Below are 24,747 nucleotides of genomic sequence, written 5' to 3' on the forward strand. Positions count from 1 at the left end.
ACGCCGGAAAATCACCCCCACCCTCGAAAAACCCCTCCCCTGCTGCCGGAAACCGCCGCCCAACCTTCCCCCTACCTCGAAACCCACCCTTTCCCTTCCTCCACCCCCGAAAACCATTCCCCCACCCCCGAAAACCCCTCCCTCACTCCCGGAAACCGCCGCTCAACACTCCCTCTTCCCTCAAAACCCCCCCTTTCCCTTTCCCCACCCCCGAAAACCCCTCCCCCACCCCTATTTCCTTCGTCACTCCCCTCTCCCCACGCCGTTTTCCGACCCGAATCCCCTTCCCCTTCGTTTTCGCCGTTTCTCTCTCCCCGTCGTTTCTGCCGCCTTACCCTTCATTTCCGACCCAAATCCGGCCTCCCTTCCCCGTCGTTTCCGCCCCTTTCCCCCACTGCCATTAACGGTGGCTGCCGTTAAGGCGTGGCTGGGTTTTTTTTAAAAAAAATTTTGTTTTTTTTTAAATTTTGTTTTTTTTTTAATTTTGTTTTTTTTTTTTTAAAAATTTTGTTTTTTTAAATTTTTTTTTTAATTTGACCATTCATGTAGTGACACGTGTCCAAAAACAATGTAACACACAAATGTTGACCGGATTAACCGGTTGCAGGTAAGTTGGGTGCAACGAAAATTAATACCCCCAAAGTTTGGTGCAATAGATAATAAACGAAAGTTGGGATTATTTTCGGCGGATGAGGCAAAGTTCAGATTAATGATCAATCATCATCTATTTCCAAACATCTTTTAGAATAGGTGATTAAAACCTAGCTGCATAGACTTTCAAAGAAAAAAGGAAAATTCTCAATGGTAGGCTTCTACTTTTGCTTAATTCCAATGGTAGCCTATTTTTTTTGTGATTATCTTTGGTAGTACCATACTTTTAAAACTTCACAACCGTAACCTTATTGATGTTTTTCCGATAAATTTATGTTAAATTTAACTTACTACTCAACCATGGTTAACTGTTTCAATAAAATTAAAATAAAATATCCATTCCTAAACAGCCCTAACCTCCATCTAACTTACTATACCTAAAGAATTCATATTTTATGTAAACATTTGCATTTCAAATTGCAGGATATCTACCAAAAGGAACTTGAGTAAAACAAGTAGTAAGGGGTTCAAAGGAGCCCAAAGATCTGTATTGGGAGTCCGTTGGGGCACAAGAAGGGCCTTGTTAAGGATCTTAGCCGAAGTGGAGAGTTCTACTATGGCACCCCTCAAGTTTGAGGAATCAGCTCTTCCCAGCAATACACGTTGTCGTCATCCATTGTTTCTCAGATGTAGGAACAATTTGAATAGAGGGTGCAGAACATGCAGATTGAAAATGGAGGTCGAGATTATGACCTGGGTTGAGTCTCAGTGCAAGAGCAGGTTGCGGCCCAGATCCAGGCCCAAGTTTTCTCCCAGATTGTTGCAATGAAGAGGAGAAACAAGGAGATAATGGATGAGATGATGTGCCGCACATCTGGATTCAACGACACTTGTTCTACGTTATTCCTTTAAATTATACCTACCCCTGAAACGATTTGGGCAGCGGTGGAGGTCATGCTACTGGAGCTTGTGTCTTAATTCTAGTTGTACGTAATTTACCTTTTGTATATATAATTATTCTAGCAAGTAGCAACATTAGTGTCTGCACTTTATATATAATTAACTAATACTCGTAACATAATCTACCTTTTTTTTTTTTTTTTGAACACATCTAATTTACTCTACCTTCATAAGAAGTAATTGTTAACCTTACTATTTGTCCTATCGTGTCATTTCGTATTTTTATTATTTAGAAGGAATTAGTAACCGTTTCCTAATCATGTCACATTCATTTATCCCAACTCGTCATAACCGTTTAATCACACCTTTAATTGGCAGTTGTAATTTGTAAAGTCAGTCACATCCGAAATCCAATTTCCAACCCCCCACTAAGCCACTAACATTTGAATTTTAAAAAACTTTCAATCTTCCCACGTCAAAAATAATTGCAATAATACTCGTACTCCGTATTATTTAGGAGAACTAGGGCGTACCCGTGCTAAAGCACGGAATATATTTTTATTGTATGTTTCATTATTTTTTTATTACTATAATATTATGAATTTATTTATGTAAATATAATAGTGGAAGTTATTGAATTTGCATGGTGGAAGTTATAAAATAGGAAGTTATGATGAAGTTTTTTTTTTTTTAATTTTTTTTTAAAGTAAAGTTAACAAAATTTGAGGATTGATAGTTTGGAGTGCTGCGGTTAAAAGTTGAGAAAACGACTCTACAATTATAATATAGATTTAGAGGGTTGTTTTCATCCCACTTTCTTTCAAAATTCCTCTCTTAAACCCTCTATATAAACTGCTTTAAGTAACTGATTATTTGCCTCACTTCAGTTTTAATTTTTACTTAAGATTTTTTTTTACTGGAGACACAACTCGTTTCTATTATTTTATTGTTGCTTAATATCTCATTCACAGTTTACAATAGGTAAAACTTCATACTCTTCGCATTATTAATTTACTATACATTTAGTGTCTAATTTAGTGTTTACCATGCCTAGCGACAATTTTATTTTTAGTTTTCAGACAAAGTTTTAGTAAAATAGGTTTTTTTGATAAATTACTTCCGAATTTATTTGTTGATATATTTTTCAATCAACATGGAATAATCTACCATTGTTCCTATCTAATTTTCTTTTTTTCCTCTTGGAATATCAGATGGCCGAAAAGGGTAGTGGACTTGTGGTTTGATTTTTAGCGTTGTGCCATGACGGCCTTACATGGTACGTTTCCCTTTTTTTTTTTTTTTCTTTTTTTTTTTTTTTTGGCTTCTTTTCACTTTTTTCATTTTTTTTTTTTTTTTTTTTTTTTTTTGACAAGCACTTTTTTCATAATTGATTATACACAAGTGTTACATAATTGATTCCATCATAGCATTAGAATATGTTTTTCATATGTAAAACAAGCAAACAAACTTTTACGGAGTACAATTAATACATCTCGATTTTTTTTTTTAATTTTTGGCTCATTCTATGCATATGTACCCTATTACATCCTTCTTACATGTATATGTTGATCAAGTAGCTTTTTAATTTAGAGTGTGTTTGGTAAGAGCGTTTTGTGGGTTGAAAATGGATTCAATCAAACCACTATTATTACCAAGTGTTTGGATAAAAGATTTGGGTAACAATTAGAGTAGGTCTTGTTTATTTCACCTTGTTTTTGTTAAATTGAAACTATTTTTACAAAATTAAAATTAATTTTACTAATTCTAAAATTATATCTATATATACAAGGTAGGAGACACCCGTAAAATTACGTGTGCAATATAAGAAATCAATATGGCTCAATTTTTTTTTTATTTTTTATGAAATATTATATACCTAATTCAAATCAAAAAATATATATGTTAGTGACTTTATAAATTGATGAAATCATGGATATGACTTCCCTACAAATGAAAAAAAAAGAATAGTTAGCTTTTACTTTATTAAAGAATGGTAGTTTTTTTTTTTATATATATTATTATTGATGGTAGTTATTTTCAAAAAAAAAATTGTAGGGAGTGTTTATTTTGTTTTTCTTTTTTTAAGAAAATGATAAATGAGAGGGGTATTTTTGGAAAGAAAATTTTATCACCCTTTCACTTTATATATATATATATATATATATATATATATATATATATATATATATATATATATATATATATATATATATATATATATATATATATATATATATATTATGTATGTATGTATATATATATATATATATATGTATGTATATATTATATCAATTTATTTAACTTTTTTTTCTAACAATGATGTAGACACCCATTTGTGTCTCCCCAAAACCAAACCCAGTGATGAATGCCTCGCACGTTGTGTTATTATCGAATTAGGTGAAAGTGGTTCGAAAGCCAAGTGTTGCGGTTTAGTTTTAATTAAATTCTTTTCTCTCTGTTTTTGAAAATGACTTTATTTATTTGAAAACGTCCATTCCAGTTTATTTCGGTCCATAATAAGGGTCCAGTAATGGTGTAGATGGATGGGGCTCGAAGAGACCTTTCCAACGATATATTATAAGCCCGATTCCGATGAATATTGAGGAAGTTATGGCCAAAATACTAAACTGGGCCCGGTTATTTATTTTAATACGGCCCAATGATCTAGGGGAGGGCCCAATATTAATTATTATTCCTAAAATTATTAGGATTAATTATAGTTTTCTAGAAGCTTCTAGAAAGTTCCTTTTAATTCTAATGTTGTTAGATTTAATAATTAATTATCTTTAAAAGATTTTTATTTGGAATTAAATATTGTTTTGTTATCTTGAAATACATATTTTATCTTCTGTACGGATTCCGTAGATCAAGTTGATTAAAGATCGGATTCCGCGTGAAGAAAAACGCGCTAATACAGGCTGTCGCCAAACGACAAGTCTGTCGCCACGCGACAGACCCTGTCGCCTCGCGACAGACCCTGTCGCCTCGCGACAGACATTGTCGCGTCGCGACAGAGTCAATTCCTGGCGACAGCGTGGAGTTTTATTCCTTATCAAATTCTATGTTTTTTCGGACTATTTTCCTTATAAATAGGGTCCGAATCCCTGTTTTCAAGATCATTGACAATCATCAACTCTTTCATCAATTCTCTCTATTCCCTCTCAAGAATTGCTTAATTCTTTTCTTTCTCTCTCTTTCTAAACAACCTTTTTTTCAAATACAATATTCCGCATTCACAAGACTTAGAGTCTCTTAGCCAAGTTCGAAGTTGCCTTCGCCCTAGACGTGCAAGGTTGATATTTTCTGAGGGTTTGGTCCAAAACTAGTCTAAACTTTATTTAATTCTTTAATTCTTTAATTATTCTTTATTATTTTCATTGAAGTTTACTAACTTGTGTATTTTGTTATTAGAAAGAGGTACGAGGCTTCAAAGTAAGTAGATTAGCTTACTCTCTATTTCTTTCACAATGTAGATTGCATGTTTATTACTGATTAATTCCTAGTATCATGTTAGGATGTTATTATTGCTTTCTAGTATCATGTTTAGGATGCCTTTACTCTTTCTAATATCATGTTAGTACCATGTTGGGTTTAAAGCTTTGATCTTTATTGTTTAGTGACATGCTAGGAGATGTTATTAATCTTGTTAGTATCATGCCTAGGATCTTGCTATTATTATTGAGCTTTATTATGCCTTATCATGCTATTATCATTATTGTTTATCCTTTATTACGTTGCTTGATATTTTATTGTTATTGCTTGATCACGCCTTTTATGCAGGTTTAAAGGGAATTTGTACTTGAAATCACGCTTAATAAGATAATTATTAATTTGGTTTAGGCTAATGTGATTTTAACTCAAGTGATCGCCAATAATAGTTTTATTTGTGCATTAATATTCAACCAACATAGATAAACAGGGTAGGTTTAATATAATGTTTGTATGTTATTCGAAAAGCGCACATGAATACGAGCAGAACAAAGTAGAGGCCTATTTTATAGGGCGGGTCCTTTCTTTTGTAGATTGGATTCGTACCTTCATCCCCGGACCCTATTTGGTTCAAGACCTTATGGAGTAGTTGACGGTCCTTTGGATTGTCTTTTGGGTTTACAAGTTCCTAAAACTTGTTGGCGACTCTTTTTGCTCTTTGTCTTTCCCTTTGGAACGCCACCATACTTTAGTGTATGATTACAGTGGGGTTCAAGTTTGGGGTTATCGTAATGCTTGAAATATTCCCTTAAAGGTGCTCTTGAATTCTTTTTTAGTGCATCTAACCACAGCATAGTCTCTCCAACAATTAATGGCATTGGATTTCTCCCAGATTCAACTTGTTCTATAACAGATATAATTATCGATTGCCCTTCATTATCTTTACCACTCACTAAGAGCAATTGGTTAAATAAGCAATAAAGGAAAGCCCTTCTTTTATAGACACGGAAATCGGGATTGGGATTATCATAAAAATAATGTGCAAATTCTGTCAGATTAACTATGTTACCATGCACTATGTGTTTCAAAGCCGTCCCCCTCAAATCAAAAAAGTGTTCGAAATCTTTATAGTAATATTCATTGATTCTAGGCATTACCGCAAGGTCCGTGGAATAATAACCTATGATGGCCCCAAATTCTTCCGGTAAAGGACATATTTCATCATGAAAAAATCTAAAACAATGAGTATCAATATTCCAATAGTCTATGGCAGAATAAATAAAATCAATATCAAGACTCATCCCCTTGACTCCAAACATACCCCCCATATGAGAAAGATCTAATGCTTTTTTATCTTTAGCAGTTAAGTGACGACACCATTCATCCATGTACCCACAAAAGGTTCTTTTAGCTAACGGCATGATTACTAGTTAATTAACTATTTAATAAGCTGGTTAAATTATGCAGTAAACGGATGATTCGGGGGCTATTTATAACTTTTTCTGCACGACAGACTTCAATTCCTGTAGGAAACAGGAAAGCGCGTCTGACGCCAGGCGACAAAATTGTCGCGTGGCGACAGAGCCTGTCACGTGGCGACAGACCCTGTCGCGTGGCGACAGGATGGCTTACGCGGCGCCAGTTTATTCCTTAGCAGCGTCACCTATTGCGTGTAGGAAACCGTGTTTTTACGTATTTGATTTCGACTTTGACTTGACTTACTGTTCTATTCCTCTTCTCATACCCCCAATATTATGATTTTTATTATTTTTATCATCATTATTATTATTACTCCTATTATTATTATTATTATTATATTATTAAAACTTAATTAATTTTAAGCTTGCCTTCATTTTCTTTTTTCTTTTTTTTGGGGGAGAGAGTCGGTACCCTTCATTAATATTAAAAATGACGGAAAAATTTTGCGCAAAAATTACACTTTCTCACACACTTACATACACAATGCATTCATAAAATAATAAAATGCATATATACACAAGTGTCTGGTACATAAGTCATATAAATACAATAGGCAAAGTCCTACAAAAGTTAAACATAAAACAAACACAGGTACAACTATGGCGCTGGAGGTCGCAAGCCGCAAGGAATGCCAAATGTATCGAAAAATGCCCTGCTCCGCGGAGTATGTCCATCATCGTTCCCTGGACCACCGGACGGCGCAAACTGCAGCTCAGGACCAGGCCATCTAACCCCACCCTGAAACCCGACGGAAAGAGGCTGGGGCTGCAAAGGCTGCTGCGACGACGAGCCAAACTCGTATGTCCTACCACCCATCCCACCTCGGACGGTCAGCCCGGTCGGAATGTCCTCAGGTGATGACGCCGAATCCTCTACAGCAGCGGCCTCAGAACGACCACCTCGACCACCAGAAGTAGTTCGGCGACGCCTCGAGTCGGACCTAGAAGTCTCCCTCCTAGGCTCGGGCCTCGGTCGAGTGCGTGGAGAAGGAATAGGCTGCCCCTGCAAAAGTAAATCAAAGTTAGCAAATACAACGAAAATAAAGCCAAAAGCAGTAAAAGCAAAAGTAATACCTCCTCAGCGTCGTTGCTACGACAGGTAGCACGGTTCCGCAACCTCACAAGCTGGCTGCGAAAGGCGTCAATGCACCTGGCCATAGCCGTCACCACCTCACGAGAGAACTGCCAAAATAGCCAAAGTCAATAACAATTGTAAAGCCAACATAAGGATGGTATATATAAAAAAAAAAAAACTACTCACTCGAGTCTGGTGACGAGGAATAGACCGCTCCACAAACTGCTCTCCCTCTGGAGCTGGCGGAATAAGCTCCTCGATCGGTCCATACGTACCCTGGTAGCGTATAGACATCCTCGGAGGGATGAACTCCCTAGGACCAGCCTGCTAAAAGTAAAAGTTAGAAAGATACTTGGGGGCTACCTAAGAAAGATAAACTAAACGAATAAAAGCATACCGCTGCCTCCTCTGAAAGGACAGGAGCCGGCGCTAGCAACGGTAGCAGGTCCTCCTCATAGCTCTGCTCGAGGAGAACGTGTGACCTCCAGGGAGTACCTCGCGAAGGCCCGCCAGCACGATCCCGCTGCAAGTCATCGTGGAACATATGCCGAGGTGGAGGAGCGGGAACAACGAAAGTATCCGAGGAGTGCTGGATGGCCACCCTCTCCCCTAGGTATACCACCGCGCCATATGTCCCCAGAAAGTAACGACGCTCAACTGTATACTGCGCCGCCAGCGCAGAGATAGCAAAAGCAGCCCAAGGTCGATACACCGGGCTAGGCTCCTGAAACATCACTAAGTAAGATACTAACGCTAAAGGGTGATAAAAGAGAAAGTAAGAATTAAAGAAAAACCCACCGTGAGGATCATCTCTCGAAGGCGTAGCACTTCCGGCGGACCTCTGCGGCCTCCCCAGCTAGCAGCAATGGGGAGCACGCGAGGAGAAGGCCTCGCAGGCGCAAGAGAAGGAAAGTACTCGTAGAACCAAATCTATACAAAAATGAAAATTAGTAAAGATTGTGCTTCTAAATTTAGAGTTAAAACCTCAAAAGGAAAGGAGATGTACCTCTACAACCCTCCAGAAACTGGAAAGGGCTATCTCTCCAGACAAGGCCTTGTGACGACAAGAACGCCGCAAGCCTAGTAAAAAATCAGCATAGGCCATGCTGGCCCAGTCATATGTCCCGACCAACTGGAGGTCGCGAACGGCGGACAGGTAGTATAGAAGTACTCTACTACCCCGATCAGGGGAGAATGTCCCTGATAGCAGAATCAGCACAAAGATGCGCACCCGCTGCTCTCGGGTAGTCGCATCATCCTCGAAAGCTGCAGCCAACGTGCCGCGACGGATACATCGGGAACTCAGTTGTCCCGACTGAGCCTCAGCCTGGGCCCGAATAACGATCGGCCCCAATAATTCCAAAACCTCCGGCGAGTAAACAGTAACGCCAGCATCGAAAGGTAGAGGAGTAGACTGGAACTCTAGCCCCGTAATGAGACTAAAGTCAGCTGGAGTGACTGTCATCTCACCCCAGGGAAAGTGAAAAGTGTTGGTAGTGTCCCAAAAGAACTCCACCAAAGCTCGGACGACGAGGTTACCCCCATCGTATGAAAACATGGCCCGAGTAGCCTGCAGTAGAGGAGTCAACCCACATGACTCCCAAAGACGACGAAGCCCCTCATCGCGGCAGATGAAGTTGTCGTACAGGGAGATGATGGTGGAATTACCCGATCCATGGCTACGGGTCCTCCCACTCGCTAGACCTCGTCGGATTCTCTCCGACAGATGATGAACCGGCGCGTGAAATAGAGTACGCTCGTCCCAATCCGGCATGAGACCCAGCCCGGAAGTAGAAGGTACGTCCTCGCCCTCACTGGTGGGCTCGTTCTCTCGATGTGTGTCCCTCGACCGAGAACCGGAACCACGTCGTCTAGCCATGCTAAAGTATGTAAAAGTAATTAAGTTTAAGGCTCTACAGTATCTAAAGTTCGCCTAAGACGCATGATACTATGTTCAAAAAAAAAAACAGAGTACGTAGTACTAAAACAGAGCAAAATCTCAAACAAGCATGGAAGTGTTCTTTGAGCAAATAAATAATTTCTTGCAAACATATGATGAATATTGTGACAAATTGTACAAGTAAAAGCAGTCAAAATGCAAAGAACGGCCCACATTGTTCTTCCCGACCTTAAGAGGTCCTACAATGGTGAATTGTTCATTTCTTCACCAAATTGAGTCAAGCAAGTCTCAAAATACTCCCAAAGTAATATACAAGCATAATTAAACAAATTCAAGGCATAAAATTCTTTAGACACCCATTTGTGTCTCCCCAAAACCAAACCCAGTGATGAATGTCTCGCACGTTGTGTTATTATCGAATTAGGTGAAAGTGGTTCGAAAGCCAAGTGTTGCGGTTTAGTTTTAATTAAATTCTTTTCTCTCTGTTTTTGAAAATGACTTTATTTATTTGAAAACGTCCATTCCAGTTTATTTCGGTCCATAATAAGGGTCCAGTAATGGTGTAGATGGATGGGGCTCGAAGAGACCTTTCCAACGATATATTATAAGCCCGATTCCGATGAATATTGAGGAAGTTATGGCCAAAATACTAAACTGGGCCCGGTTATTTATTTTAATACGGCCCAATGATCTAGGGGAGGGCCCAATATTAATTATTATTCCTAAAATTATTAGGATTAATTATAGTTTTCTAGAAGCTTCTAGAAAGTTCCTTTTAATTCTAATGTTGTTAGATTTAATAATTAATTATCTTTAAAAGATTTTTATTTGGAATTAAATATTGTTTTGTTATCTTGAAATACATATTTTATCTTCTGTACGGATTCCGTAGATCAAGTTGATTAAAGATCGGATTCCGCGTGAAGAAAAACGCGCTAATACAGGCTGTCGCCAAACGACAAGTCTGTCGCCACGCGACAGACCCTGTCGTCGCGCGACAGACCCTGTCGCCGCGCGACAGACCCTGTCGCCGCGCGACAGACCCTGTCGCCTCGCGACAGACCCTGTCGCCTCGCGACAGACCCTGTCGCCTCGCGACAGACCCTGTCGCCTCGCGACAGACCCTGTCGCCTCGCGACAGACCCTGTCGCCTCGCGACAGACCCTGTCGCCTCGCGACAGACATTGTCGCGTCGCGACAGAGTCAATTCCTGGCGACAGCGTGGAGTTTTATTCCTTATCAAATTCTATGTTTTTTCGGACTATTTTCCTTATAAATAGGGTCCGAATCCCTGTTTTCAAGATCATTGACAATCATCAACTCTTTCATCAATTCTCTCTATTCCCTCTCAAGAATTGCTTAATTCTTTTCTTTCTCTCTCTTTCTAAACAACCTTTTTTTCAAATACAATATTCCGCATTCACAAGACTTAGAGTCTCTTAGCCAAGTTCGAAGTTGCCTTCGCCCTAGACGTGCAAGGTTGATATTTTCTGAGGGTTTGGTCCAAAACTAGTCTAAACTTTATTTAATTCTTTAATTCTTTAATTATTCTTTATTATTTTCATTGAAGTTTACTAACTTGTGTATTTTGTTATTAGAAAGAGGTACGAGGCTTCAAAGTAAGTAGATTAGCTTACTCTCTATTTCTTTCACAATGTAGATTGCATGTTTATTACTGATTAATTCCTAGTATCATGTTAGGATGTTATTATTGCTTTCTAGTATCATGTTTAGGATGCCTTTACTCTTTCTAATATCATGTTAGTACCATGTTGGGTTTAAAGCTTTGATCTTTATTGTTTAGTGACATGCTAGGAGATGTTATTAATCTTGTTAGTATCATGCCTAGGATCTTGCTATTATTATTGAGCTTTATTATGCCTTATCATGCTATTATCATTATTGTTTATCCTTTATTACGTTGCTTGATATTTTATTGTTATTGCTTGATCACGCCTTTTATGCAGGTTTAAAGGGAATTTGTACTTGAAATCACGCTTAATAAGATAATTATTAATTTGGTTTAGGCTAATGTGATTTTAACTCAAGTGATCGCCAATAATAGTTTTATTTGTGCATTAATATTCAACCAACATAGATAAACAGGGTAGGTTTAATATAATGTTTGTATGTTATTCGAAAAGCGCACATGAATACGAGCAGAACAAAGTAGAGGCCTATTTTATAGGGCGGGTCCTTTCTTTTGTAGATTGGATTTGTACCTTCATCCCCGGACCCTATTTGGTTCAAGACCTTATGGAGTAGTTGACGGTCCTTTGGATTGTCTTTTGGGTTTACAAGTTCCTAAAACTTGTTGGCGACTCTTTTTGCTCTTTGTCTTTCCCTTTGGAACGCCACCATACTTTAGTGTATGATTACAGTGGGGTTCAAGTTTGGGGTTATCGTAATGCTTGAAATATTCCCTACAAATGATATTCTAATTTGTGAAAAAAATTTTTGACCACTACTTTTTATTTTGTAAATAATTATCTTTTTATCTCGTCTTCTGCATGGATGGTCACACTATGTGGCCAATTGACATACACCAAAATACTAAGCAACCCATGAGTGATCGAGTAACCCATGAGCGATTGAGTAACCCCTGACCCTGATACGAACAAATAATTACTAACCAAGTAACCCTTGTATATGACCGAGTAAGCCATAACCGATCTGTAACCCCTGACCGAGTAACCCCTAATCGATCAAATAACTTCTGAAAAGTAATCTCAATCGCACGATGTGGCCAGCCACGTATGAAATTTTTAATTTTTTTCAAAACAAATACATTTGTTAGAAAATATCTTTGAACACTACTACTTTAATACTTTTTCACAGAAAGCGTCAAATGTTCTAATTGTGACTCCATTTTTCCCTATTTCCATCATCATGAGTATTCGAAAAATTGAAATGACTAATTCACCCATTAATTAGTTTATCTTCTTTCAGACAAGTAGCTACTAGTTACTACCTAATATATTTAGCTTTTAATTTAAAAACGCTAACTCCACCACTAAACATTACTTCAACCAATCTATTCATTTACACATTGCTTTCGCTCTTTATTAAAAACGAAAGACGGTTCGATCAGATGTTCAAATATACTAACTTCATTCTTTTTTGTTTGCGAAGCAAAATAAATTAGGCGATCCTTAATGTCTGAAAGAATTAAATAGGCCAACTCATTTAGTATAGTAAAACTTAACATACGACAAGGTTAGTACGTTACTCAATTACTATTCATTGGGTCAACTTGTACCTTCCATTGCTAGAAATATACAAATCTAAATTATCACTTGTAATCATGTTAGAATTGTTTCAATTTTAATTTTTTAAATTAAATATCGAATTTTCATAATTTACTTAGATACGTAATTAAAGATATAGTTAGTTAAAAATGCATGTTATAGACTGCACACAATGCGAGTTGAACCAAAACGAATGGAGGGAATACATTATTATAAGATGCATTGACATGATAGATGATTTTGATTTTTTTGAATGTGTTTTAGTTAGGCATTTTCTGTTCACCTTATTTTACATATTTTCTAGTTTAATAAGCTAAAATAAATTCTATTAAGCTTAGATAAGTTTACTTTAAAGAATTGAAAAATAAGTTTTAATAAGGGTTACCAAAGTTTGTACAATCAAACTAAGTTTTATGTGAAAATCAAGTGAATAGAATACACCCTTGATTGAAGGTTATAATTTACATGATGTGATATTATCCGAATCTGTAAGATTTAATTTGATTTGATATGATTTTCCCATTTGACCAAACTTTAACCTTATTCTCACAATACTTTATAAAATAAAAAATTATCAAATGAACTGATTAGATTCGTATTAATATGGGCTTTTCCAAATTTGAAATTTGGATAATTTTTTGAATAATGAAAATGGAAATATTCAATGATAAATAAACGTAAATAAAAAATAATAAGATTAGATCTATTTGTTTCTAAAATATGTTGATATAAATTTTCATCAATCAGGCTAAAAATATAGGTAGAAAATCAACACTTACATCTTATTTTTAAAAGCTAGTATTGTTAGCTTTTAATAAAAGATACCTCTATTTTAAAGTCTTAAACTATTCCAACCATTACATTGTCAGACGCTCATATAAAATATATTAAATTTTTTCCTAAACTAGTGTAATTTGACAAGGGACCACCCTACTATATTCCATACAAGTAGTCCCTAGGTAATACCTAATATATATATATATATATATATATATATATATATATATATATATATATATATATATATATATATATATATATATATATATATATATATATATATATATATATATATATATATATATATATATATATATATATATATATATATATATATATATATATATATATATATATATATATTTTGACAACAACAAACCACAAAGAAACAAAATAGAAAAGTTACAACCGTTAACCCGACATTTATTAGCCAAGTCATGAGCCCGAGCAACTTGATCCCTGCTTACCTTCCAAACCAGGCAGCCCTGCTTACCTTCCAAACCAGGCAGACCTCTAGAGTGGATGCCCACTTACGTATTTCAGAAAGGGCCCAAAAGATACTTACATCAGTCGGAGTGAAATCATTCAGCATTGTAACCAGGCTTCTGAGTCAGAGAAGAGGATCAAGCGAGTGATACCTTTACCAATAGCCCACTCGAGAGCCATCAAACAAGCCATAGCCTCTGCATGTAGAGCTGTAGCCGCCTTACCGTAGCCTCCTCCTCCATCTTGGGGCTCCTCCCCATGTAGAGAGAAGGCCCATTCCATGCCCCCATTCTTTGTCCTCTTCTGCCAGGAACCATCAAAGAAGACCCGCACTCCTTGGAAGTCTCCCAATGTATTACCAATGGCAGGCGCTCTCTGTCCTATAGAAGTGTGGAGGAAGCCAGGAGGAAGAACCCCCCCACCCCCCCTTGAGGGATGACTTACACCCTCACTGGGTAAGGGTCTATCCTGAAAAATCCTCAGGTGCTCTGCCGATGAGTCCGCATGCCTTTGTAAAGCAGCAGAGTCAGTAGCCTCCCCTCTAAAGACGCTGGCATTTCTTGTAACCCAAATAGTCCATAGAGTCATTATCAGATTCGGCTACTATGAATCTCATCCTCGCTATAAAAAAGCAGGATATATCTCTAAATCCATTGTCGCAACGGAGTAGATTCAGCAAATTGAAGTTGATTGCCTAGGGAGCAATTATCCCAGGCCACTTGAGCGGTCGCACAGTCTCGAAAAAGATGCTGGACATCCTCATCTTCTTCTCCACAAAACCCACATCTCATGTCAACTGGTATCCCTCGACAGTGAAGATTGGCCTTAACAGCCAGACCATTTAGGACTAGTTTACACATGAATAGGCTCCACTTCGGCGGAATATGGAGCCTCCATAAGATCCTAAACATCAGTGGGTCTATATCATGCCGTAAAGAAGGGAGATTCTTCCCTTGCAAGAAATCATATCCTGTCTTTGTCGTGTAGTTCCCCGACTTGTGAAAGGCCCAGTAAGTGTAATCCTCCCTCCTAGATTCAGGGAGCTCAAGTTCCAGAATTTCCTCAGCACTGCTTCTTTCAAATTTCTCCCTCACAAGAGACACATTCCATCTTGTAGGTTTATGGAGTAAAATCTCTCGCACCAACTCAGACCTGACACCTCGGATAGAATGATCAGAGCAAAGGATCGGGACTTTCCCATTGACCCAGTTCATACTAGCTAGTTTGACAGCTTCCCCAGAACCAACCTTCCAAGCAAAACCATCCTGGAATTTAGAAGAGGAGTTGTGAAGACCACGCCTTCCCCAGGAGGGAGACGCCTTTAACAAAATACTTGGTTTGGAACCCCCAGCAAATCCCTCTCTACCCCCGGAGTAAACCCTCGAAACCAGAAGTTGAGGATTACAGTGCATCCTTTGAACTTGTTTGAAGATCAAGGCATCATTTAGATGGGCCATGGCCCTAATGCCTAGGCCTCCCATCCCCTTTGGAAGGTGAATAGTCTCCCTGCTAACCCAGTGCAGGGAGCTTTAAAGAAACTCTAACTCCATCACTAAGCATTACTTCAACCTATCTATTTATTAACACATTGCTTTCACGCTCTTTATTAGAAACGATCTGATCTTCAAATATACTAACTTGCTTCATTCTTTTTTGTTTGCTAAGCAAATTAATTTGGCGATCCTTACGGTTCATCGGAAAGGCTCAAATAGGCCAAATTAGTTAGTATGGTAAAACTCAACATACAACGAGAATAGTACTCACTTATTATTCATTGGGTCAAAGGAAAAAGGAAAAAAAAAAAGAAAAAAAAATAAAAACTTGTACTATCCATTGCTACAAATTAAGGTACAAATGTAAATTATCACCTGTAATCTTGTTATTGTTTCAATTTTTATTTTTTGAATACATAATTTACTTTTATGTAATTAAAGATATAGTTGGTCAAATATGAATTTTAGAGAAGGCTCAAAATGCGAGTTGAACAAAAAAAATAGAGGTAATTAATTATTTATTATAAGATCCATTAACATACATCATAGATGGTCTGGCATTTTTGAATGTGTTATAGTTTGGCATTTTCTGTTCACCATATCTTACTTATTTTTAGGTTTAATAAGTTAAAATAAATTCAATTAAGTTTCGATAAGTTTAGTTCAGGAAAAATAAGTTTGGATAAGGATTACCAAAGTTCATATAAGTAAAATAAGTGTTAATAGATAAGTGAAAATCAAGTGAATAGAATACACCCTAGAATGAATGATGTATTTTTCATTATGTGATATGATAAGAATCTGACTAATTTAATTTTTTCTGATATGATTTTCCCATTTGACCTGATTTGCACAACTTTGTAAGATATAAAATTATCGAATGAGATGTCATTAGATTCATATAAATATGCACTTTCCAAATTTAAATTTTAATAATTTTTTAATTATGAAATTAAAAATATACAATCATATAACTAATATATAAAGCTAAACTTTTAATTAGGCCACAAGACAGCGACAATTGGCTTTCAACTATTCGCTAAGTGTCGCGCCACCTTGGATAGATTTAGATAGATTTCGTAGGATAAAAAAGTTAGTTTAAAATTCTATTTTCAATCAATTTTAGATAGGATTTTTGGATAAAATTGTTTATTTTGAGTTTCATTTTTGACAAAATACCCAATATATATGTACAAATTGAATTTAATTTTATTATAAAAAAATTAGATTATAACTGTCAATAATAATCATCTAAATTTATTTTTTAAATTATAATTTTTTTTGAGTGACCGAAGTAGTTCATAATGTACCACATCCATTTATATATAAAATATTCTAATCGATTCAAATAATATACTTCACAACCTAATATGATTTTATTACTGTATGTAGACTTGCCAATCGGTTCGGATTACGAGTCATTCCACATTAGGTCCACCCAATGTGCTTAGAACAATTATTTTGCTATTTTTGTGTATTTATTTGAACATTTTCACCGATATTATTATTAGTCATTACATGTCTAAATTGTCACAAAAGCACATCAATTCCTAAATAATTTTGAATCAACAATGGTATATTTTAAAATATAACATATAGATTAACAAATTAATCTTAAAAAATCAATAAACAACTCGGGCATCGCACCAAGCACAAAACTAGTGATAAATAAACGTTAATAAAATGATAAGATTTGACCTAATTATTTATAAAATAAGTTGATATAAACATTAAATTAATTGAGCTAAACATGTAGGTAGAATTAACACCTACATCTTACTATTTCTAATAATTAAGATTTGACCTAATTATTTCTAAAATAAGTTGATATAAACTTAAATATATTGAGCTTAAATTGTAGGTAGAAAATTAACATCTACATATTATTATTTCTAAAAAATAAGATTTGACCTAATTATTTCTAAAATAAGTTGATATAAACTTTAATAAATTGAGCTAAAAATGTAGGTAGAAAATAAACACCCACATCTTATTTAAAAAAAAAATGAGATTTGATCTAATTATTTTTAATAGGTTGATTAAACTTTAATAAATTGGGCTAAAATGTAGGTAGAAAATTAACACCTACGTCTTATTTTTTAAAAGCTAGTATAGTTAGCTTTTTATAAAAGATAAATCTATCTTAAACTATTCCAACCCGTACATTGTCAGACGCTCATACAATACATTTAATTCTTGACTAAACTAGTGTAATTTGACAAGAGACCACGCTATTTCAGACAAGTAGCTACTAGTTACTACCTAATATATTCAGCTTTTAATAAAAAAAACGCTAACTCCACCACTAAATATTACTTCAACCAATCTATTCATTTACACATTGCTTTCGCTCTTCATTAAAGACGGTTCGATCGGATGTTCAAATATACTAACTTCATTCTTTTTTTGTTTGCAAAGCAAAATAAATTAGGCGATCCTACTATCTGAAAGACTCAAATTGGCCAACTCATTTAGTATGGTAAAACTCAACATACGACAAGGTTAGTACGTTACTCACTTACTATTCATTAGGTCAAATTTTAAAAATAAACTTTTACCATCCATTGCTAGAAATATACAAATCTAAATTTTCACTTGTAATCATGTTAGAATTGTTTCAATTTTAATTTTTAAAATATCGAATTTACTTAAATATGTAATTAAAGATATAGTTTGTGAAACATGCATGTTAGAGACTGCACAAAATGCGAGTTGAACAAAAACGAATGGAGGGAGTACATTATTATTAGATGCATTGACATGATAGATGATTTTGATTTTTTTTTTTAATGTGTTTTAGTTAGGCATTTTTAGTTCACCTTATCTTGCATTTTTTCTAGTTTAATAAGCTAAAATAAATTCTATTAAGCTTAGATAAGTATAATTTGGAAATACTCCCTCCGTTTCTATATGATAGTCCCATATGGAATCAATCATATAAAATAAGAAAAGAAAAATATTTGGAATTTAACATTAAAGTAAAAAACAATTCATAAATAGTTTTGCCTTATTTAAATTTTTTTGATTTTTTTAGGAAACTGTCAACCATAATTGCATAATTCAAGGGAATAATTTCTATACTTAGAGTCACGTCATCAATGCACAATAAATTAATTTAACCAATCAGAATTTAATATGTATAAAATAGAAAATAAAAACTAAGTTAAAAGTGGAATACATTCAATATGGGTAGATTTTTTTGAAACGCCTAAAATAGTATATGGGACTAACAAACTGAAACGGAGGGAGTAATAAGTTTTGGTAAGTAACGGTTACCAATGTTCATACAATTAAAATATGTTTTAATATAATAGTGAAAATCAAGTGAACAAAATAAACCTTAGAATGAATATTATATTTTACATGATGTGATATGATACGAATCTGTATAATTTTAATTTAATTTGATATGATATGATCCGAATATGTCTAATTTAATATGATCTAATATGATTTTCTCATTTGATTAAACTTGACCTAATTTGCACAACTTTGTAAGATAAAACATTATCAAATAAGATGTCATCAATTTTGTATTAATATGCACTTTCCAAATTTAAAATTTTTATAATTTTGTAAATTACGAAATTAAAAATATTCAGTGATAAATACACGTAAATGAAAAGATATGATTTGATCTAATTAATGATCATATAGCTAAAATATAAAGCTAAACATGAGATAGCAACACTTGGCATTCCAATTTTTCGCCAAGTGTCGTGCCACGTTATATATATTTAGATAGACTTGTATGATAAAAAAAAAAAAAAAAAAAAAAAAAAAAAAAAAAAAAAAGCTTACAATTCTATTTTCAATCAAATTTGTATATTGTTACTTTAGAGTTATTTTCGATTAATACCAATATTTCATATGTACAAATTGAATTATAATTTTATTCAATTAAAATTAGATTATAACTCTCAATAATTTTTATATGTATATATTTTTTATATCATAATATTATTTGCGGTGAAAGAAGTAATTCAGAACGTACAACATCCATTTTTAATATACTCTAGTTGTTAAAATAATGTACTTCACAGTATAACACTTCGTATGATTTTACTACTGTATCAAGACTAGTCAATCGGGTGGTCACTTCAGGCTATCGGTCAAGAGATGTTCAACCCTAACCTAAAGTTTTGGGTTATGGTCAACACAACGGGCTTAGTATAATTTTTTACTTAATTTAGTTTTTGCAAATTTTTAGAAATTTTTAATATATCATGATTACTTTGTTATTTTTTTTTATGTATTTAATTAAACATTTTCACCAATATTATTATTAGTTGTTTACATGCTTACTACATAGTTTAAATTTCACAAAAGCACATCAACTGCTAATTAATTTTGTATCTGTGATATATTTTGAAATTTGACTTACAGATTAAAAGTTAATCTTAAAATTTAATAAATAACCCGAACATTGCACGGGACATAAACTAGTTTCTTTAATAAATTAATATAAACTTTTAATAAAGTGAGTTAAAAATGTAAGTAGAAAATTAACACCTACATCTTATTTTCAAAAGCTAGTATAGTTATTTATTAATAAAATATACTTCTATCTTACACTATTCCAACCACTACATTGTCACACGCTCATACAATACATTTAATATTTTTCCTAAACTAGTGTAATTTGACTAGGGACCACTCTATTTCATACAAATAGCTACTAGGTACTACCTAATATTTTAAGTTTTGAAAAAAACAAAAAAAAAAAAAAAAAAAAAAAAAAAAAAAAAGAAGCTAACTCCACCACTAAATATTACTTCAACCTATACCTGCTCCACATTAATTGTTTTTTTCCTTAAACTAATGTAATGACAAGTGACCCCTCCCTGACATACAATTGGTTGATGAAAGTTCCATACATATCATTTAATTTTTTTATAAAAGCTACCTCTATCACTAAACTCTATTTCGACCACTACACAAGGGCAATAGGTTTAGTCAAAATTTTTTTTTTCCTAAACTTGTGTAATTTGACCAATGACCACTCTACTACATACAAATAGCTACTGGGTACTGCCTAGTGCAACATTTATTATATATTATATATAATGTACAGTGTATAGACTGTTAGTATACCCTACTTTTTGCATGTTGTTTTGGTTCTGTGGTGTAAAACTTCACTGTTTCTGCAACAAATTAAAGCTTTCATGTCAGATTAGTGTATAGACTGTTAGTAATCCCCTGTTTTCTGCGTTAATCATGTATAATTATCTTCACCATCTTCCTCCATCTCCTTCTTTTTCTCTCTCTTAATATTTTCTCTGTTTCTTCTTCAACAGCTTGTCTACCATCAATGGACAAATCTGCTGAAAGAACTTCTCAAGATTATCAACTTTACTGTGGTAGAGTTAGAAAATCTGCTGTAAGAACTACTCCTACAGCTTTAAAAACCAGCAATTCAGAGGTTAAAGATGATCAAATTGATGGGAAACTCAGGAAGTTGAAATCTAAAGATGGGTCTGCAACTGGTAAAAGTTTTCTTGGGTCTAGAAGTGGAATCAAGAAAGCCCACCAAGTGTTCGATGAAATGTCTCAAAGAGAAGAAACAGAGGAATGTAGCATAATTCCTGCTAAAATTGTCACTAATTACACTAGTGCAGTGAAGGGTACTATTACTAAAATGGGTTTTGAATCAAATTCTAGGATTGATGTTGTATATGAGAGGAGGAAGTTGCTTAAATCATTTAGGAAATCATGTCAGTATTACAGAAATCGAAGTGGGAGTACTAGCAAGAGAATTGACTGTATGGCCTATGATGAGCTGAAAGACAGTGGTGAGTTATTCATCACACACAAAACCTTTGGACCAATTCCTGGTGTCGAAGTCGGAGAATGTTTTGACTACCGATTTGAGCTTGTAATCATGGGCATTCACTATAACCACTATCGCGGCATTGACTACACAGAAACCTCAAATGGTCGGGTTACTCGGGTATTAGCAACTTCCGTTGTTGCGACTGAGGGATACGGTGATGACTTGATGAAGCCGGATGAGTTGGTTTACACTGGAGAAGGCGGAGGTACATTTGATGGTACTAGTAAAAAAGGAGCTAAAGATCAAGAGCTTACTACGGGTAATTTGGCAATGAAGAATAGCGCGATTTATGGAAATTTTGTAAGGGTTATTCGAGGGATTAAGTCTAAGAGATATGATCTGAAATCTGCCACTACATTTGTGTATGATGGGTTGTATAATGTGGTTGATTATGCTAAGGAATTGGGTCCGAATGGAAAGATGCAGTACAAGTTTACATTGAAGAGGTGCTCTGGTCAGAAAACCATTTCATGGGAGAAGTTCAAGTAGTTTGTGTGATTACATGAAAATGCTTCAGTAAAGTTTTTTTGTAGAGGAAAAAAGACAATTTTTGTGAATCAGAATTACAGTAATCATGTTGTAATGAAAGGCTGTTAGGGTAAATGATTAGCGCTAGTCACTAATTAGCTAGGTTGATTAAATGTTTAGGGTATTAATGTAGTAATTAGCACGTATGGTAAATTCTATGAGTGAATTTTTTGGTATGTACTCCACTAATATAATGTATGTAATTGTTGCTCGCAATGTGAATATAGTATTTAGTATGTAATTGTGCCGTTTGGCTTGTTTAATTTATGTTATTTCTATGGTTTCCCTTAAAAAAAAAGCAACAAAATATTTATAATGGTTAAGATTAAGAATATTAATAGGTGTAAATTTTTTTTTTTTTGTTTTTTTTTGTTTTTTGACAAAAATAGGTGTTAATAAAAGAGTCCTATTTAAACATTATAGAGTTTTAAAACATTCCGAACTCTAGATAAAGATATGAGATTAGGGAAGTTATTTAATAAATAAAAATAAACTATATTTTTTTTTCTATAAAATATATTATATGAAATCATAAAATATTCGGGTATCACATTTTAAAATCACTATTTATTAATTTAATTTGCATTTCTCCCATTTCTACTTCATAATCATAATAACTACTCCCTCCGTCCCCGAAAGAACGACCCATTTGGGTTGATTACACGGGTATTAAGAAAGTTAAATAAAAAGAAGTAAAAGTATGTTGGAAGATAAATTTACATGGGGTTTGTAAAAAAATAGAGAGAAAAAGTAATAAAATTACATGGAAAATCAAAATTTTACAAAGGAAAGCTAATTTTGCACAAATATTATTGCAAATTGGTGGGCGTTTTAATGCAAATGGGTCATTCTTTTTGGGACTAAAATTATGCCAAATGGGTCGTTCTTTCAGGGACGGAGGGAGTATTATCACAATTATATTATGTTTTGCTTACTTCAAATAGGTTGTGTTATTATCTAGTTAATTCTAAATTTTTAAATTCTACTTTATTCTATTTTAGTTACAACACAATTTCTGTGCAGTTGGCCACATAGTGTGGCCCCTTTGCAAAGAAAAAAAATGGAGTAATTCTTATAACATTGACAATGTAACCCATATTATACTAGTAGATTACCTCCTTATTATACTTATTGAACCATCAGTTAAGTAACCCCTATAACACTAATAGAACCCTTATATTACTAACTAAGTAAGCCCTATTACCCTAACGTTGGTGTTTCTTATAACATTAACTAAGGGCTCATTTGGTTGAATGTAGGAATTGCAAATTCCTTGGAAAATTGATTTCCCATGAAATTGAACTTCCTAGGAAATTCTAAAAAGTGTTTGGTTAACTAAGGGAAATGGAAATTCCCATGGGAAGTTCCACTTACCTAGGTCCCCCTAGGTAATTAACTTTCCCCATTTTGTGGGAAGTGGAAATTCATGGGAATTTCTAATTCCCATGAATTTGTCAACCAAACAACTTCAAAGAATTTCAATTCCTAAGATTTCCAACTTCCCGTGTTTTTATTTGTCAACCAAACAACCCCTAAGTTACCCCATGGTGGTTACTCATATATATATATATATATATATATATATATATATATATATAGTTAGTGTTTTAGTTATTATTATTTACTTAACTAATTTAGATTTTTTTTAATGTCTATTTTAAATTATTTATGTTTCAAATAATTTTGTAATTACGGTTTAATTATAGTAATAATAATTACTGTTAGTTATTTAATATTAAACATAATTATAAGAATGGAAAAGGATCCCAACTTCCAATAACTCCAATTTTTCAAGTTTATCAAAATTTCAATGATTCAGTTTAACACCCCAAGTCAACATGAGCCCACTAGTATATATTGTCTTTTTTAGGCCGTAGCCCGCAAAGATTTTCTTTAGTACGGGACAAAAAGCCCTGCCATATAAGGAAGGATTTGTTCTCCTCAACTTCTGATGTGGGAGCGCTGTAGGTACGAGGTTGAGGTATCAACCCCCGTATAAGGAAGACTTTGTTCTCCTCAATTTCCGATGTGGGAGCGCCATATATAGACACCTTCTCCCCTCCTTTTAGGAACTTGCATCCCAAAGGCATGACAAGACACCAAAATGGGCTTTGGCTCTGATCATCTATAACACCCCAAGTCAATATTGTCCTCTCTAAGCCTAGCCCACAAGAATTTGCTTTGGTGCAAGATAGGAATTCCTACTCAAAAGGCCTCCACTAGGTTGAGGTATCAATCCCCATATAAGAAAGGCTTTGTTCTCCCCAACTTTCGATGTGGGAGCACCATATTTGTAACACCCTAGGTGTACATGAGCCCACTAGTAGATATTATCCTCTATAAGCCTAACTTACAAGGATTTTCTTTGGTATATGATAAAAAGTCCTACCTAAAAGCCTCTACTAGGTTGAGGTATATATCAACCACCATATAAGGATTGCTTTGTTCTGCTTAACTTCCAATGTGGGAATGCCATATATAGGCACCTTCTCCCCTTCCTTCAAGGAGCCTACGTCCCAAAGCCGCAACAAGGCATCGAAATGGGCACCGACTCTAATACATACCATATGTAGTACCCTAGGTCAACTTGAGCCAACTAGTAGATATTGTCTCTCTAGGCCTAGCCTGCAAGGATTTACTTTAGTGTAGGACTATAAAACCTACCCAAAAGGCCTCTACTAGGTTGAGGTATCAACACCATATAAGGATAGATTCGTTCTCCTCAACTTTTGATGTAGGAGCACCATAGGCACCTTACCTATGGCGCTCCCACATTGAAAGTTTTGGAGGACAGAGCTATCCTTATATGGGGGTTGATACCTCAACTTAGTAGAGGCCTTGGAGAAAGGACAATGGCACACCCACATCGAAAGTTGAGAAGAACAAAGCCTTTCTTACATGGAGATTGATACCTCAACCTAGTAGAGTCCTTTTGGGTAGGACTTCTTGTCTTGAACCAAAGAAAATCCTTCTGGGCTAAACAATATCTAATAGTGGGCTCATGCT

The 24,747-nt window shown here is 34.8% G+C and overlaps 2 protein-coding genes across 2 annotated transcripts; one reads left to right on the plus strand and one right to left on the minus strand.

The window, feature by feature from the left end:
• Positions 1 to 14,531: 14,531 nt before the first annotated feature.
• LOC145619005 (uncharacterized) lies at positions 14,532 to 15,344 on the minus strand. Its single transcript, XM_081673608.1, has one exon. It carries the CDS (start codon positions 15,342 to 15,344, stop codon positions 14,532 to 14,534), a length of 813 nt encoding a protein of 270 aa, XP_081529734.1.
• A 5,347-nt stretch (positions 15,345 to 20,691) lies between these two features.
• On the plus strand, positions 20,692 to 21,702 carry LOC145619006 (histone-lysine N-methyltransferase, H3 lysine-9 specific SUVH5-like). The gene has a single exon (XM_081673609.1). The coding sequence runs from the start codon at positions 20,692 to 20,694 to the stop codon at positions 21,700 to 21,702; it is 1,011 nt and encodes a 336-aa protein (XP_081529735.1).
• Positions 21,703 to 24,747: the final 3,045 nt, after the last annotated feature.

The sequence above is a fragment of the Chenopodium album genome, chromosome 27, assembly GCF_948465745.1.
Source record: "Chenopodium album chromosome 27, dcCheAlbu1.1, whole genome shotgun sequence".
NCBI classification, from domain to species: domain Eukaryota; kingdom Viridiplantae; phylum Streptophyta; class Magnoliopsida; order Caryophyllales; family Amaranthaceae; genus Chenopodium; species Chenopodium album.

Excerpts from the sequence above, each read along its gene's own strand:
- LOC145619005 (XM_081673608.1), bottom strand. The coding sequence starts at position 15,344 with ATGGCCCATCTAAATGATGCCTTGATCTTCAAACAAGTTCAAAGGATG.
- LOC145619006 (XM_081673609.1), top strand. The coding sequence starts at position 20,692 with ATGGACAAATCTGCTGAAAGAACTTCTCAAGATTATCAACTTTACTGT.